Below are 17,018 nucleotides of genomic sequence, written 5' to 3'. Positions count from 1 at the left end.
TTTGTTTAAATGTTCTTTTAAAATAAGTATAATGTTTCTATTTAGAAGCATTTGCATTACATAATAGCTTTTTTATAGCACCAAGACATGAATATGTGGTTTCTACATGATACTTGACATCATGAATACTATAGTAAATCTTTGACATTTCAGTTCTTTATTTAATGTCGTTTCCTTTCTGCTGCACATTCTCTTATGAACCATAAGGGGCTAGGAGTCCTGCACCTGCTAGAAAAGAATTTGGAGGTAACCATTTATATTTGTTGTAATGTATGGATCTTGGTTCATTAATTTTTTTGGAGTTTGATTCCTATAACTGAAAGACATTTTAGGTTTGTTTGATAAAAGTCAAAATGAATGACATTTATATGCCAAGTTAAAAATAGCTCCAAACTTCCATTATATTCCTGTTAAGTAAAAGATTAGAGCTTGGTTTTATTAGTGAATAGAATTAACAAGAGCTTCCACTTCCCAGATAGAGGTGAATTACTCATCAAGGCCTGATATACTTTTTCTTAACAAATACAGTCAATTTGGTTACAAAGATTTAATTCCCCCAAATCATACTACTTTCAAAAGTGATTCAGGCACAATGAGTATAGAATGTTTCCCAAGTATTTGATTATATTAGATTGTATTAGAGCTCTAGTACATTCCCTTGCCAGTAGCCTGTGGATTAGCAAAGTGTCCTAGAAATGCAATTTAAAATAATTATCTGAAATATAGCTTTCATTTTGCATGGCTCTATCATAACTTGTCATAGCATTCATGCCTCATTTTTAAAATGTAAGAACAATTTTCTTTTATATATTTCAATAAGGAAATTCTTACTAGCACATGGGTCACTTTTTGTTAAAAGTGTAGTTTACTTGGTTTACATGAAAACTTTCACAGAGCGTAGTTGGAGGTATACATTTGACAAGTTTATTTAATCTAATTCTCAGGAAAGGCTGAGGCAAGATATTTCAGAAGAGCTTTTACAAATCCAGTTTTAATGTCATTAAGGCTCACTATACACATGCAGTTGGTCTTTCTACTCTAGCTGCCTAAGGACATTGCGGACCGGCTCGTGTGTTGTTACAGATTGACTTTGCTGTGTGTAGATTTTAATGACTTTGTATAATAAAGGTAGCAAAGTTATTTCAGCACTGTGGCCTCTGCAAGATACTGCTGGAGTATAACTTTTCCATTGACTTACAGAAAACATTAATTTTTCCCGTTTCAAACTTGTGTTTTTATTTATAGTTATAATAGACTTTTATTTATTTTCTCCTTTAATTAGGAAAACAATCTATAGAAATAAGTTGCTAAATAAATTTGTGAAAAGTTATACATGATAGCAATTCAGTGGCTTACTTAGAAATCTGATTTAATTTTAAAAATCACTTCTCTTCACAATTCTTTTGTAGGCAGTGTTCGCAGTGTATTTTTTTAACCCTATAAACCAATAACTGCTTGAAGGCAATAAGCTGAGAGAAAGTAATTACAGTACTTTTAGTTTTTTTTTTTAAATTATGTATCGAAAACTAACTTCTAAGAGACTAATATAGTCTCAGAGATTTCATATGAAATTGGAACTTTAAGATTTTTGTTCCTTTTTGACTGGCAAATATTGGAGCTTTTATTAGTGATTTAACTCTGAATATAAAGAATGAGATGATCATAAAGCAAAGGCTTTCATTACACATATTTTTCAATTCCTTACTGCTAGTAATGTCAGATATAAAACGCAAACTGTCCTTCTCTTGCATTCTAACTGTGGAAAGGGCCAGACTCAGGTTTGGGCCAGGCACCTAAAGTCACTTTGGTTTGTACTGATATCTTTGAAGAAATTTAAACCAGTGAAAGAACTTTTTTGCAAAAGTAAGCTTAACTCAGAAATTGTTTTGTGTGCCTGCCTTTCATTCTGTGTGCTGTGGGCCCTGAACAATATACAGCTTCTGTTCTTTCTCTAAAAAGGTATTGGAGGCCCTCCCAGTCCTGGGGTAGCTAGGCGAGAGATGGAAGGTAACAAGACTTTTGCATCATAGAAATGGATCTCTCGTTTTATTTCTAAATGTCAGCCCCTCCAGTGTTTAAAGGCATACCAAATCTTTTCTTGGTCCAACTGTAAATTCCCCCTCCCATCCTTATGTATACCTTGTAACTTGGTATTTTTTTCTCTTTCCATTCTGTGTTGTATATAGTTTCTAATGGATGTCCATTTAATTTCCGCACAGTTCTCATGTTGTTTTGCACTCTGTGTTGTGTATATTTCATATATCCTTTGGATGTGAAATTATTGTACAATGTTATTTTAAGAAGAATGCCTTCAAAATTCTTTTCAGAATAAGTCAAATGTTTAGAAATGTACTATACTAACTCTGGAGTTTTAAAAATTAATAATTGTAATTAAACCTTATTAATTTAATTGTAATTAAACCTTATTAATTGAGGTCCAAGAATATAGTGTTTTTCGGATGATTTCAGATAACAGAAATGTTTTAATGACGCTGAACTAAATTTGCTTAAAAGGCTATAAAAACTAGAAGCCATTCATTAAGATTATAGTTCTTAAAAAGCTGATGGATTTCATACAACAATCACACTTGAATTTCCTTTCAAAAAGAGTAAATATGAGATGCAGGCCTCAATAGTGTCCCCTAACTCCTTTTGGCCCCAAAAGTAGTTTATTTCATTTCATCCTTTTACTACCTTTCTAATGAGTTTGAACCGTAGTTTAACATTGTCTTGCATAAGGCAGATATTTGGTAATAAGATGTGCCTTCATCATAGGATTTTGCTATAGAAATCCCAAAGATCTCATCGTGAGATTCCTTTATCCATAATGACATCTACAGCGTGAAGCCCTGAAACAGTGCCATTAGGTGCCTCTTGTGTGACTCGGAAAATGTAGTGCCGTCTGTTTGCTCCGGAGCTGTTTGTCCACCAAGCTCTGGGAAACAGCGGGGCTGCATCTTGTGACCATCCCCCTAAGCTGACCATGTGTTTTCAAGGTTCACAGGAGAGAGCTCTGTTGGGAAAGTCACCTTAAAAGTGACCTTCTGAATGAGGTATCAGACCAAGTGCTAAGCTGGCTCCCATGAATGTCACTCTCAGTATCCTAATTTTTCTCTTTTTGGGGGTATTTCCTTCAGAGCTGATAATACGCTTCCTTCATCATTATCTAAAGCAAAGTACTTTTGTTTCCATCTCACGCCCCAAATTTCTGCTGGTAATGAAACAACAGCAGGCAGTGTTATGCAGTATGGCTTGATTGTTTACTTATGACTAATTTTTTTTTCCTTCCTGCTTCAAAGCACCCAAAAGCCCTGGAACGACACGGAAAGATAATATAGGTAAAAACACTTGAATTCAGCTTAACCTTAAAACTGGACCGTGAATAGACACTTGGGATATAAGTAATGGTTTCTTGTTTCTTTCTTTTTTAAAAAAAATGAAATACACGGTGCGATGTCTTTGTTCCAGGACGCAATCAGCCTTCACCTCAAACAGGACTCACAGGCCCAGGACCTGCTGGATACAGTACAGCCAGACCGGTAGGCAGCATCTCGCCTGGGAGCCAGGAGGTCTAGGTTCTAGGTCCCAATTTGCTGCTAATGAAATGTGTTATCTTGAAGAAATCATGGGGCCCATTAAGGCCCCAGTTTCCTCAACTCTAAAATGGGGAATTGCACTTGACGCTCTCCAAGGTACCTTTCAACACTAGGTATTTTAACATCCTCTTCAAAAGTAACTAAACATACTTTCTTATTTGAATAAAAGTGATGCAATTAAGTAGTTGCAGTCGCTACATAAATATCTTAGAATCTCTATATGAGGAAGTGATGTTTTGGGGCAACTTTTTATATTATCTGAGTAATTCTTCAATCAGAAGGATTTGAAAACTAGATTTCAGAAAACCCATTTATGATAGTCGGTCAACTAAAGCTGGTTCTAAAGGTATTAAAAGCAGGAGAGCAGGTGGCATTGCAGTGCCTTTCCCTGTGTTGTGAATCTGTGGTTTTCTGCGTGTTTATCAGTGTTCTCTTATACACAGAATTATCCTCTTATTCACCCAAGTGAAAATTTTCTCTGGGATAGAGCAAGTAACTTAAGGGGAAAAAAAGAAAGAAAGAAAACAGAAACCAGGATCAGTCTAGTGGGTCCTGGGACTGCTGGGAGGCCTCCAGCTGAAGAGTAAGAAGTGGGAACTGTGACTGTAACTGGAAATTAAGAAACTTCTGTTAATGAAACTACTTCTAATTTCTAAGGAATCCTCATAAGATTTATAAGATAGAAATACTTCGTTCTTTCTCTTGTAGCTTTCTATTTAACATCCAACCTAAAGGCCTTTTTCTATATATAACATCACACTCCAAAGTAAAATGTCTGTGGAGTATACCTAAAGATAGCCGTTACCCACTCTCCTTTTTTCCAAAGAAGGGGAAATTGCTATCCGTCGATTCTACCACTTCCCACAAAGTACTTTCTTTATTTAATACTGTATGAATAGGGAAGGTAAGTCAGAATTTTGTGAGATAACATTCATAACTTTTGCTTAAAATAAGGAGTATTGGGAGCTTAAAGTCTTCAGCAAATGTGTGAAAATAGAAAAGACGTTTTTCACCAGTGTGTCTTCCAGTGTATTTATTTTAGCATATCGAGTAAGGCACTCAAGAGGTTTTACATCTGTGTTTAAAAAAAAAGACCTCGGCATGGTTTTTCATAAGCCACTTAGTTACACAGTGTATGTCAGGTCACGTCCTCGTGACCTGTAATACCATCCCCGTCGCCCATTAAGGCAGCATCGCACAGGATGAAGAGCACGGCCCTGCAGCGGGTCAGACCTGAGTCTGGCTCCTGGCTCTACTTTCTAGCTCTGTGGCTTTGGGAAAGTTGTATACATTTCTTCATCTTCATTTATAATAGAGATGATAAAAGAATACCTACCTCTGAGGGCCATTTGGACAATGAAATGGAAATGCCTCCACAGTGCTTAATTAACACAGCGCCTGGCACATAGTAAACGGTGGAAAATAAAAAGGAAGATTTTTAAAACTTGTGACGATGTGGCTATAAATAAAGAGCCATTAAAATGACAAGAGGCTGAGGAAATGAGATGAGATGCAAAAGCAAATATTTTCACCAAATCTTATCTGTTGAAAATAAGTAAATATCTCAACGGTTACGTTTTCCATTTTTAGATTATTCCACCCCGTGCCGGGGTGATCAGCGCCCCCCAGAGCCATGCTCGGGTGTCTGCTGGAAGACTGACTCCTGAAAGCCAAAGCAAACCATCAGAAGTACTGAAAGGTAGGCCCTGTATTAGAAACAGCAGTGCCGTTCTGTATTCTTTCCCTTTTTCTTTTTCTTTTCCTTTCTGCAGTGTCTCGCTTTTTACAACTTACTTGAATTGGGATAGCCTTGTGTCTTTCTTTATGCCACAAGAAATGAGGCTGCTTGGGGCCAGGGGTGGGCGGGACAGGGACTAGGATCCCTTACATTTCACTAAAGGAAGGATAGAAAGTGGTTTTCTAGAAAACATCTAACATCTGGAAATGACTTTTTTTAGGGCCGGCTGTTCTTCCTGAACCACTGAAGCCTCAGGCCGCCCCTCCTGTGCAGCCTTCTCTGGCCCCGCCGGTTCAGCAGATGCGGGAGCCTCTTGTCCCAGTGGCCACACCTATGCCTCAGTCTGCCCCGCAGCCGCCCCCTCGGAGCAGGTCGTCCCACAGCTTGCCTTCTGAGCCTTCAGTGCAGCCGCAGGTAAGTCCTGCCAGCCGGCAGAAGATCATCTGGACGCTTCTGTGAGGGTTTGGGCTTATTTTTTGTTTTGTTTTGTTTTTCTGTTTTTCTTTTTTTACTGAGGTATATTTGATGCCTTTGGTATAGTCTTTGAACATACTTATTTTAATTATTAGCTTAAGAAATAAACAAATATGAGATTCACTTTTAACAAATGTTTGTCTTTTGGTAGACAAACATTTAATCGCATGTTCAGATATGACTTCAACAGGCGAATGTCATTGGACATCTCAAACCAGTCACACAACAGATGCATGGTTTGGCTGTTTGAGGTTTGGGGTTTCTGTCTGTCTGTCTAACCTGTGGCCTGGATCAAGGGTTCTCAGAGAGTGACCCTAGATTAGGGATCTTTAAGGAATTCCAGGCAGCTCCCAGGCTGTTTTATCTTGTTAATGTTTAAAGTGTTGGTGACTTTCTGGGTTTTTTATGCATAATTTACTTTGGATAGTTAATGAATTAGGATGGACAATAATAATTTATTTTCTTATTGCTCACAGTTAATAAGTTTTGGCTTTTACATCCTGGAGAGAGAGGCAGTCAGATCACTCCTGACCACTGGCAGTCAAGTTAATTTCCAGTAACGCTCTTATTCCTCCTGATGCCACACAGCTAGCTCTTTTCCGTGGTGGAGCCAGCACTGGGCTTCCTCAGGGATCTCTAGCAGTTTCAGACACTATTGGATCAGTTTAGAAGTTTTGGGCGTGCAGCAGCAGGCTTATTCACCAAAGTGAAAACCATCAAAATAATGTTATCTCATGAGTGTCACACAGAAAACAGTGCCATTGCACTGTTGAGGATGCTGAAGATGTATAATAATTGTAGAAATCCTTCCAACAATAAATATCTATTATTTTCTCTCTGCCAATCGGCTTTTAGTGTATCATGAATTTTTCTTCTCATTTTCTTGTGAGGTGTACTATTGTATTTTTTTTTTAATGTAATTGGAGGGCAAGAAACTTTCAAAGTAGCCGTATCTTAGAGCTTTGTATTGCTGTTTTAGGACAGAAAGTGATCATGAGTTTCATAGTAAAAGTGAACCCTGATTCCTAAAACTCTATAAATGTTTTCCGTATTGAAAGTAGGTATGGTACTCTGAACAACTTCAGAAAGGACACACTTCAGGTAAGGTTGCAATTCTCAGTAGAAAGTCATCTGTGACACAGAAGTACTACAGGATGAGTATTCCAATGACTGCCATGTGTCATTTTCTTAGGTCATTTTTCAGCTTGTTTTGCTTTCTGATTTTCATTGGAGTGGGTGCAGTAATCTGGTGACAGGCAGCAAGCCCATGCTTTGTGTGTGGCTCAGTAGATTGTGTTCTTGACTCTTGTATTCTGTTCATCAAAACTATGAAAGATGTTTGTTTTAAACCTTCTTTTTGCCTCAATCACCGATACCAAATTCCTCTGCACATTATATACACAGACTTTTCTTTTGGGGGAGTGGGATCTTGTTCATGTCTTTGTGACGGTCTTTGTGAAGGATCACAAAGTGGTTAGTTTCCTCCTTGGAGCTTACAACGCTGAGGGGCCGGAAGGAAAGGGAAGTATTTTACCTTTTGTGCCTTTTGAACTTTGAACCATAAGAATAATACCTATTCAAAAAATAATAGACATTTAAAATTTTTAAAATCTTCTGTAGTGGCTATAAGTTGAAAAGGATGGGATAGTAAAATATGACATTTGTTATTTTGGTAATAATATGAAATAGTCTTAGAATTGAACACTTAGTAATTTTTACAAGTCTTTATCAATTCTGCCAAAAATCTACAAGGTATTTAAAACATAAAAACACACATGACCCAGCTTTACTTTTTATAACTATTTAAGTGTCCTTTGATTCGATAATTCTATATAGAAAAGATTCTTCTAATTCATATGATTATACCACGTTATATATGCTTTACAAAATGTGAAAATGCCTCACCTATCTGACTTCCAACATCTTAGTCATCTGATTATCAGCTAAAAAGCAGAAGTCAGGAATCCAATGAGAAGTAAAATATTAGCATCGTGGCTATACTGTCAGCGTGATTGCTGCCAGTGAGGGAAGAGGGCAAGTGGAACACCTCAGCATTCCGGATCAACTGAATTCCATCCCTGTGTATCTTAGTATAGACCCATTCCTGTGTCCTGTCCTGTGCCAAAGCTGATACATCAGGACCATCAGGAAAGCTTAAATTCAGGAGTCTCATGTTTCGTAGGCAGGAAACTCTAGTAATACTTAATACTTAAGTAATACTTAATACTTAAGTAATTACTTAAGTAATACTTAAATTGTCAAAGAGAGTTTTGGTATTTTAAGATAAGGTGAGCTTTAAATATTGGGGAAGATTTGCTCAAACTGTTCCTTGAGAATACTGTAAGTTTTAAAAGTACTGCTATATTATGAAAAGATTATGATTTCATTTTTAAACAACAAAAAGAGGATCCAGTTTCTTACCTTGTTGTACCTTCCAGCTCATAAATTATGAAGTGAATTAATGATAGTATCACCCTTCAGAAAACCTGAGTAATATAGAACAAGCCTGGATCCTGACCATTTGTTAAATACCATTTTTCACTTTTTTGCAAAGTGATGCCATTTTGTACATTTTCTCTAATGGTGATAAACCCACAGACTATCTTAAGGCTGTGTCCTACTCTTCTTGGGCTGCCATAACAAAATACCATAAACTGGGTGGCTCAAACAGTAGAAATTTGTTTTCTCACAGTTCTGGAGGCTGGAAGTCTGAGATCAAGATGCCACCGTGGTTGGGTTCTGGGCTGTTTTCCTGGCTTGCAGACAGCTGCCTTCTTGCTGTGTGCTCACATGGCCTTTCCTCAGTGCTTGCACGAGGAGAAAAAGAGCAAGCCCTCTGGTGTGTCTCCGCCTAAGGGTGCTAATTCCATCGTGAGGGCCCCACTCCCATGACCTCATCTAACCCCAGTTACCTCCCAAAGGCCCCATCTCCAAAGACCATCACTTTGCGGGTTAGGGCTTTCAACATATGAATTTGGGGTGGGGGGAGACACAAACATTTCATCCATAACAGGCTGCTTCAAATATTTTAGAGCTTCCAAACCCTATTCGGAATATTATTTTTGGAAAAATCACTTTGAACTAGTTAGTAATCAACCTCAGACAAAATTAAGTTTGAACACTAATTCAACAATACATTTTTCATTCTAAATGACAGAAGAAATTGGAATTGTCTCTTGGTCTTATGCTATGACCTGCAAATATCACTGCTCTTGGATTTTGTATATAATATAGAAATAAAAGTATTTTGAAGGCTGAATTGTTAGGGTTGTTGGTTGGTCTCCGATTGTCCTCCTAACTCTTTCCTTTGATGTCTGTGTTCCTTTTCTCAAAGCAGGAGCAACCATCAGGGTAACAGGTATTGGATTATTTCTCAATCTTATATGTGCTTTTCATCTGTCTTAGCACATTAGATGTATGAGTCTTTCGCTTCATACATCTAAATTTTCACTCATTTTAAAAACCACCTGTCCACATTAATAAATTCTATTATCATACCATAAAACCTTTTTTTCTTAGTATTTTGAATTTTTAGGAACCATTTTAGTTCTTGCTAATGCTTTCCCATTTTTTTTTGCTTTGTTTTTTACAAAAATTAACAAGACTAAGAAGTTTAACTTCAAGAAGGTAAGCTTTAGGTATATAGAAGTGTATTTGGCAAAACCAAAAAGGTTCTTGGTTTTAACAATGGCATAATTACATAAATACAAAATTCAATTTTTTTTCTTAGATTTCTTTTGGGAAATTAAAAAAAATAATTTTAGTAGCACAATTCTTTTTCGTAAGGAAGAATTGATGATTTACAAAGATGAAAGTTAACGTAGCAGGATTGTTTAAGGGCCTTTCCAACACCCTTCTCTGTAAAAATACCATCGTCATTAATGTCAAGTCATCACAAATCCTGCTTAGATATATATAAATTAATTCCAATGTAATGAATGATGGTGTGGCTCTCATTATAATTTCAAGTCTGATTGGGCAAAATGATCCTGTTCCTATCAAATTACCCTTTAAATTATTTTGAAAGAAAATATTTTAATATATGAAAATAAAGATATTTGAATGTCTAGCGTTTATTTGGCAAGGGCCTACTATTCTAAGCTGTGCAAGCATAAACGTCTTACCTGTAATGTCTGTGTCGTGGACTCTTGTATCTACCATGGGAGAACTGGGGCCCAGGCCCAGTCAAGTACTTCTGTTTTGTTATATGAACCATAAATAATCCAGACATTATTGGTAATGTAGAGCTAATTGTAATTTTATGACGTCTGTAATAAATTTGTCTCTCAAGTACTTTAATACACTTAGAATACAGTTTAGAATCCGTGACATGTTTACTCTTCAATTTTGTACAAATTTATTGCCACATTAAGTTTAAAGAAAAACATATTTGTTTATTCAATTATAAAGTATGTTCTAGATCAGTTGAATAAAACAGATAGAGAGAGTGATTCACTTACGAAGTTATCCACACTGTTTCCTTTTGCAAATGAACAGCCTTCCCTATTCTTAAGCACCAAGTTACTGTTTCATAAGATGCAGTTACATTTTATTGGGACTGCTGCTCTTTTTTTCAACATATTTCATGAATGTTTAGTTATTTGTTTAACAACGATCTAAATTCATTTTGGGTCATGCTCTGTTTTGTTACGTTGCAAGTCTTGAGCTAAAATTCTCCCTCCCCTGTCCTTTTCAACCCAAAGGTTTGTTTCCTTACCTTTAATTTGGCATAAATATCCAAGTCATCTACCTAGTTTTAATAATTATGTAGGGTTTTGAAAATTATTAAAATGAAGTTCCTGATGAGCCAGTTTTCTTATAAGGCCAGGTCCCCAGTTCTGTTACCCGTAGGGAAAGTTGGCCGTGCTCAGTCCCACAGCCATGCTCCACTCCAGCCAGCTTCTTTGTGAAGTAGGCACACAGGGCAGATTTTTCATGACTGTGAAGTAATTCCGACCCCTCCTCCTGCCAGTAACAGTGCACAGCCAACTCTGTCACGTAGAGAGGACTGTGCACCCTCTGGGCACAGCTTCATTTTGGTTTAAGAATTAATATACCAAATAGAAAATGGGACTTCCCCCACCACCCCGTTTTAAACAGTCATTGCATTTGATTGTTAACAAACGTATCCGTTTTGGAACATTTTTACAAGATGAAGGAAGGTCAATTAAGGAGTACCGTTATGTTACTCACAGCGTTTATCCTGCAAAGGAGAACCTACATTAAAAAGCAAAGAATGCTTTGGAAATTCATTTATCCAAGTAGAAAAGGAAAAGATGTATTGTTTTCAGCTGGTGAATACAAATATACTAATAAAATTAATTTTCATCCATAAAGTTGAATTTCCATATTTAAATCTCAATGAAAATATATTTAAAAGAACAGTGAAACCACATCATCATCATAGATGGGTGCTGGAAGTTTATTTATAGAGATTTCGCGTAAGTTCTAAAGATGGATTTCTTCAGTTTGTGTGAACATCTGATAGTACTGGGCATGAGCAAGACTCGTCTGCTAATTCTGTGCAGTTCCCCATTTTACTGTCTCAATACTTGCATGGATAAAATAAGCTCAGTTTAATAGAAGGACTTATTTATTCAGTAGCGAGTTTTTACAAAATAATACTTTAGCTGTTATCTTACTTAAACCACCAGAGTAACAAGCCACGCAAAGCTGCTTTTTATTTCCTAAATTTGTATACTTCCCCACCCCCACCCCCGAAAATGAGGAATAACTGAGACAGGAAGAATAGGGGGTATTCAAAGTAAGTATATTGCTTTTTGGTTGATTATTCAGTGCTCGCTCTCTTCTCCAGGTAAAAACAAACGGGGTCTCCGCCATCAGACTGGACTCGCCATTAAAGACCGACCCATTTGAAGACCTGTCTTTGAACCTGCTTGCTGTATCAAAGGCTCAGCCATCTGTTCAAACCCCAAACCCGAAGGGGTTGATTCCATTGCCTTCTGCACCCCCAAGTAACATGAATACTTTGAGTTCTGTAAGCTGCATGCCGACAATACCTCCAATTCCAGCCCGGAGTAAATCCCAGGAAAACACACGATGTTCTCCAAACCCATTCACTGAGAGCTCGAGCAGCACAAATCCTTTCACCGACAGGACTGCCGCTCCCAGAAACCCCTTTAGAGCTGAATCTCAAGAATCAGAGGCCACTTCGTGGTTCTCCAGAGAAGAGCCCCTTGCTCAGAGTCCTTTCCCTTCTCTGCAGCCTCTCAGACAGAACAGTAGCAAGCCTTCATCTTCACTGGATGGCTTTGAGGACAGTTTTGGTCCGCAGGGCCCACCCACACTAAAAAGCAGCAACCCAAAAGGATGGGTAACCTTCGAGGAAGAAGAGGACTTCGGTGTGACAGGAAAGTCAAGGCCCACTTGTCCAGACCTACTGGGTCATCAGCCGAGTTCGTCTTCTGGCTCCAAGGTGACCCTTAGTGATGACTGGAATAAAGGTACCAGTGTCTCTTTCTGTGTGTTGCCAGCAAGAAGACCACCTCCGCCTCCTGTCCCTCTGCTCCCACCTGGCACCACCCCTCCAGCAGACCCTTTCACAGCCTTGGCCTCTAAGGCATCACCCACGCTAGACTTTACAGAAAGATAATGTTATACAGTAGAAAGCAGTTGTTTTTATAGTTTTGGCAGGGTAGAGCCAAAAGAATTGGGCATTCGTTATTCATTATGTGCAATAAGTAATTGTTAAGTGCACTGATGTTGTCATGAAATACCACTATTTAATGTGTACAAAGTTGGAATATGTGTATATTGGAAATAAGGAAAAATCTTTCTCATTATTAACTGGAATTTTGGTGTGTTTCTGTTTGGATAAATACGAGAGAGTAGAAGCCATAAAAAGTGCTTGAAACTACTTTAGAAAATAGTCCTTATTCAGAAATTCTTTGTCAGTCACCTTTACAGAATCTCAAAAAGCCCAAACAACTTCTAGCTGACATTACTGCCAGCCCCTTTCTTACTTGTTAAAAATTGGTATTTATAAGTATTTATCAAAGAGCTGTCAAACTTATACTGAAACAGAATTTAAAAGGATATATATATATATACACACTGTGTGTATATATATATATATATACAGTAATTGTATGTGTATATATATACAGTAATATGTATATATATATATACACACTTATATATTTGTAAAACGCATAATTTAAATTCTAAATCAGACCAAATTTTTACCTAAAAATTCGAACATAGTTCTTCTTTCAATATTTCATTATCTAAAGGATGGCTGAAAATGAAATTTGGATATTTCATTCCTTTTCTTTCTAAAACTAGAATGATCTCACTAGGGAACCAGAATCGACCACCGTTCCACACCCACCCCCGTCTGACACGCACACCGCGCACACCCTTGTTACCTGCCACTGCAGCACGTGTGCCGGCTTTTCCGGGGGAGGAGCTTCTTGCAGCCGGAAGCGGCGTAGTGTGTGGTTACAGTCGGTCACGTGGACCGACACCCTGGCCCTTTCAAAAAAGCACGCTGGCCCAGAAAGTCGGGAAAGCACGTGCCACCAAGCTCAGTGAAAAGCGTTAGAGCTCAACGTACGCGAAGGCATCCGCTGCCCACGGCACTTGCGCGCTTCTCTTGCCGCCTCCGCTCTGGAAGTGGTGAGCGGGCCACAGGCGCCGCCCGGGGCGGAACTGGGATCTACTCCTTGTGTGTTCTCTCCCTCTCACGAACTACACGACACATCTGTGATGCTGCTTTACGTTTGTAGAGGCTACACCTCAAATTAGCTGTGGATTTTGTCTCCTGCACTGCCAATATGCAGCTGATCCTGCTTTAATTTTATGAAGACGTACACAGAATGTATACAGAATGTAGTATTTTGATACCATTGAGTAATCCTAATCAGAAAACTCCTTGAGCAATAGTTGTTTTGTTGTCAGTTTAAGATTACCTTTACCCATTATATTAACGTTCCTTTTATACAAAGAGTTGTATATGTCGACCTAAATTCTGTTGTCTGCATTTAACCTTTAAAGATGTGCATTAGCGGAATATCAGAAAAAAGAGTTCCTGGCTAAGAATACGTAAAATGTAAAAGCACAGCAAACTGCATCGCACTTAACCGCATAAAGCAAATCTGTTAGGAAAAAAGCACTTTTCTAAATACTCAAATGTTATCAGAATACTATGTTTATAAAAGTAACCCTCTCTCTATTAACAGCCAGGATTTGCTGTTAGAAATAACTCGTGAGTTTTATATTGTGCTTTTTGGGGGGGTTCTAATCATTTCAGCAGTAGTATATTTTAAACAGCAGTATTACTATAGGCAGTGTGCTTCAAAATGTGAATTAACTTGTTGAAACTGTGGCTTTAACAAATCTATGTGATTAGTATATATGGTATTCAATATTTGCTCTCTATTAGCAAAATAATTCATTATAAACTTCACTAGTGCAGACTGCAGTTCTGTGAGCAATGTTTCCTATTGAATATAAACTACTGTCTAAAATATACATATCATGTAGCAGCTCAGCCTTTATCAGCAAATTCTACTTGGCAAGTTGCTGAAAAAGTACACAAAGTTATGAAAGTTAAAGGTCTGCTGCAAATAACTAGCCACTATTCTGTGTATTATTAAAATATTTACCAGTTCTGTTAAAAGCAGAGCAGAAGCTAGACACAGGATCTCTTTGTGAATTCTTCATTCTCTATAGTAGATTGCTGTTTATATGTAAGAATTTTATTGCTTATGTGGCATACAGTATTTATAACTATATACTTTATAGAAGTACAGTATTAAAGTCAGTGGTATGTAAACACTCTGTACATATCCTGTGAAATGTGCTCTCATATGAAATAAATATACCTGTCTTTACCACATTGACTCCTTTGCTCAAAAGGGAGGAATTTTTCTCAGCCGTTTTCCTTGAAGTTTCTATATACAGGTTTGGTGACATTTGGGGATTAATTCTTGTTGTATAATTGGGTATTTTAATTCAAGGTCTTATTTTCATCCATTTCACTTCTCTATGTAATATTTCGGCTAAAAGTAAGAAGAAAGCTATTCTGAGATTACTAATCACCGTTAAGAAGCCATGCACTTACTCTGCAAGAGAGGCCCTGATGCAAAATCTTGTTGGCTCGAAAATAACACGTGAAGCATGAATGATGATCTTCTAACCCAGAGCAAGAGAAACAGCCTGGGGGGGGTCAAGGGGAGGCGCAGAAGGGAGACAGGTGCACGAGGAGTCAGGCGAAAGAAGAGACTGCCTTAAAAGACCCAAAGTTGGGGGCTTCCCTGGTGGCGCAGTGGTTGAGAGTCTGCCTGCTGATGCAGGGAACATGGGTTCGTGCCCCGGTCCGGGAAGATCCCACATGCCGCGGAGCGGCTGGGCCCGTGAGCCATGGCCGCTGGGCCTGCGCGTCCGGAGCCTGTGCTCCACAACGGGAGAGGCCACAACAGTGAGAGGCCCGCGTACCACAAAAAAAAAAAAGACCCAAAGTAAGAGACCGAGGCCAGTTGTTCCTGTGAGTATTGCCTTTTTTCAGATTGCCATTTAAAACAATAACCTTGATTCTTACATAGTTCAGTTATGTTCATTAACCTCTGATTAAGAAGTTACAGATACAGAATAATAGGCTTTGTAAAACCTTTTTATTTTAAGGTAAATTTGTATGCAGTTATAAGAAATAATACAGAGAGATCCCAGTTTCCCCAAACTGGGAAACTACCTTTTACCCAGTTTCCTTCAGTGGCAACATTTTGCAAAACTATAGTACACTACTACAACCAGGACATTCACATTGACACAAGACCTTCCCATCACCACAAAGATCCTTCATGTTTCCCCTTTCCTGCTTCCCTCCCATCCCATGCCCCTCTCCTGTGTCCTTAACTTCTGGCAACCACTAACCTACTCTCCATTTCTACAATTTTGCCACTTCAAGAGTGTTCCGTAAATGGAGTCATGTGTAACCGTTCGGGATTGACCTTTTTTACTCAGCATAATTCCCTGGAGATTCATCTGGATTGCGTGTATCAATAGTTTGTTCCTTTTTATTGCTGTGTGTATCAATAGTATTCCATGGTATGGATGTACCACAACTGGGTTAACCATTAGCCCACCCACTGAAGGACATCTGGGTTGTTCCAGTTTGGGGCTGTTATAAATGAAGCTGCTATGAACATTCATCTCAGGTTTTTATGTGCACATAAGTTTTCTCTGGGATAAATGCCCAGGAGTGCAATTGCTGGGTCGTAGGGTGGTTGCATGCTTGGATTTTTTAGAACGGCCAGATTGTCTTCCAGAATGACTGTACCATTTAACATTCCCATTGGCAATTTACGAGTGATCCAGTTTCTCCTCATCCTTGCCTGCATTTGCTGCTGTTACTATTTTTTACTTTAGCCATTTTGGTAGTAAATATTTCATTGTGGCTTTGTGTTTCCCTAATAGCTAATGGTAGTGAACATATTTTCATGTGATATTTGCTATCTAACATCTTCTTTAGTGAAATATCTATTTGTGTCTTTTGTGCATTTCCTAAATTGCTTTTTTACTATAGTGTTTTGAGGGTCCTTTTTGTATGCTAGATGCTCTACCTCTGTTGGATATGTGGTTTGCACATATATCTCTCTGTCTGTAGCTTATCTTTTCAGCCTCTCCACATGATCTATAGCCAAGATCCTGAGCCCCGCAGGTCCACATTTACAGCATGGTGACCGACACAGGAAAACCAAACTCACAAACTCATGTATAAATCAAAATGCCAATTTATTAATGTTAGAAAAGTAAGTCTGACCACATGAAGATTTCGCGAACATGTGGAAATATGGGAACTCATACACTGTTGGCGAGAGGGCAAACTGGCACATCAGCTCTGGAGAGCAATTCAGCAACATCCAGTAAAGTTCCTGCATTCTATCACAACCAATTACACTTGGAGAGAAACTCTAGGACATGTGGAGCGGGATGTGCATTGTTTGTAATGGTGAAAACTAGAAAGAAACTAACCATCAAGAGGGGAATACAGTGACATATTCATAGTGGAATACTATACAGCGGTGAAGTGAATGAAATATTAGTAAATCTCATTATGGAGCCATAAAGCAAGGTACAAAATAATACAGTATGACATTAGTTACATAAAATTTAAAACATGCAAAACAATATTCTCTATTCTTTACGGATACATATGTGTGTTAATGGTATATATATATATATATATA

The 17,018-nt window shown here is 38.1% G+C and overlaps 1 protein-coding gene across 10 annotated transcripts in view; it reads left to right on the top strand.

Moving 5' to 3' along the window:
* Nucleotides 1-14,666, top strand: part of SYNJ1 (synaptojanin 1) — an 89,099-nt gene extending 74,433 nt beyond the window's left edge. For 4 of the 10 annotated variants that reach the window (XM_073804445.1, XM_019922932.3, XM_019922931.3 and 1 more), the window contains 7 exons: nucleotides 208-246; nucleotides 1,960-2,007; nucleotides 3,300-3,338; nucleotides 3,469-3,539; nucleotides 5,187-5,295; nucleotides 5,555-5,748; nucleotides 11,624-14,666. In XM_073804445.1, coding sequence (XP_073660546.1) covers nucleotides 208-246; nucleotides 1,960-2,007; nucleotides 3,300-3,338; nucleotides 3,469-3,539; nucleotides 5,187-5,295; nucleotides 5,555-5,748; nucleotides 11,624-12,421 — 1,298 coding nt within the window. In that variant the 3' untranslated portion in view covers nucleotides 12,422-14,666. The remainder of the gene's footprint in view (nucleotides 1-207; nucleotides 247-1,959; nucleotides 2,008-3,299; nucleotides 3,339-3,468; nucleotides 3,540-5,186; nucleotides 5,296-5,554; nucleotides 5,749-11,623) is intronic. The other 6 variants (XM_073804450.1, XM_073804448.1, XM_073804451.1 and 3 more) reach the window with 4 other exon arrangements.
* The last annotated feature ends 2,352 nt before the right edge of the window (nucleotides 14,667-17,018 follow it).

Source organism: Tursiops truncatus, chromosome 4, assembly GCF_011762595.2.
Source record: "Tursiops truncatus isolate mTurTru1 chromosome 4, mTurTru1.mat.Y, whole genome shotgun sequence".
NCBI classification, from domain to species: domain Eukaryota; kingdom Metazoa; phylum Chordata; class Mammalia; order Artiodactyla; family Delphinidae; genus Tursiops; species Tursiops truncatus.
The sequence above is the reverse complement of the archived record's forward strand: the minus strand, read 5'-3'. Positions and strand labels throughout refer to the sequence as shown.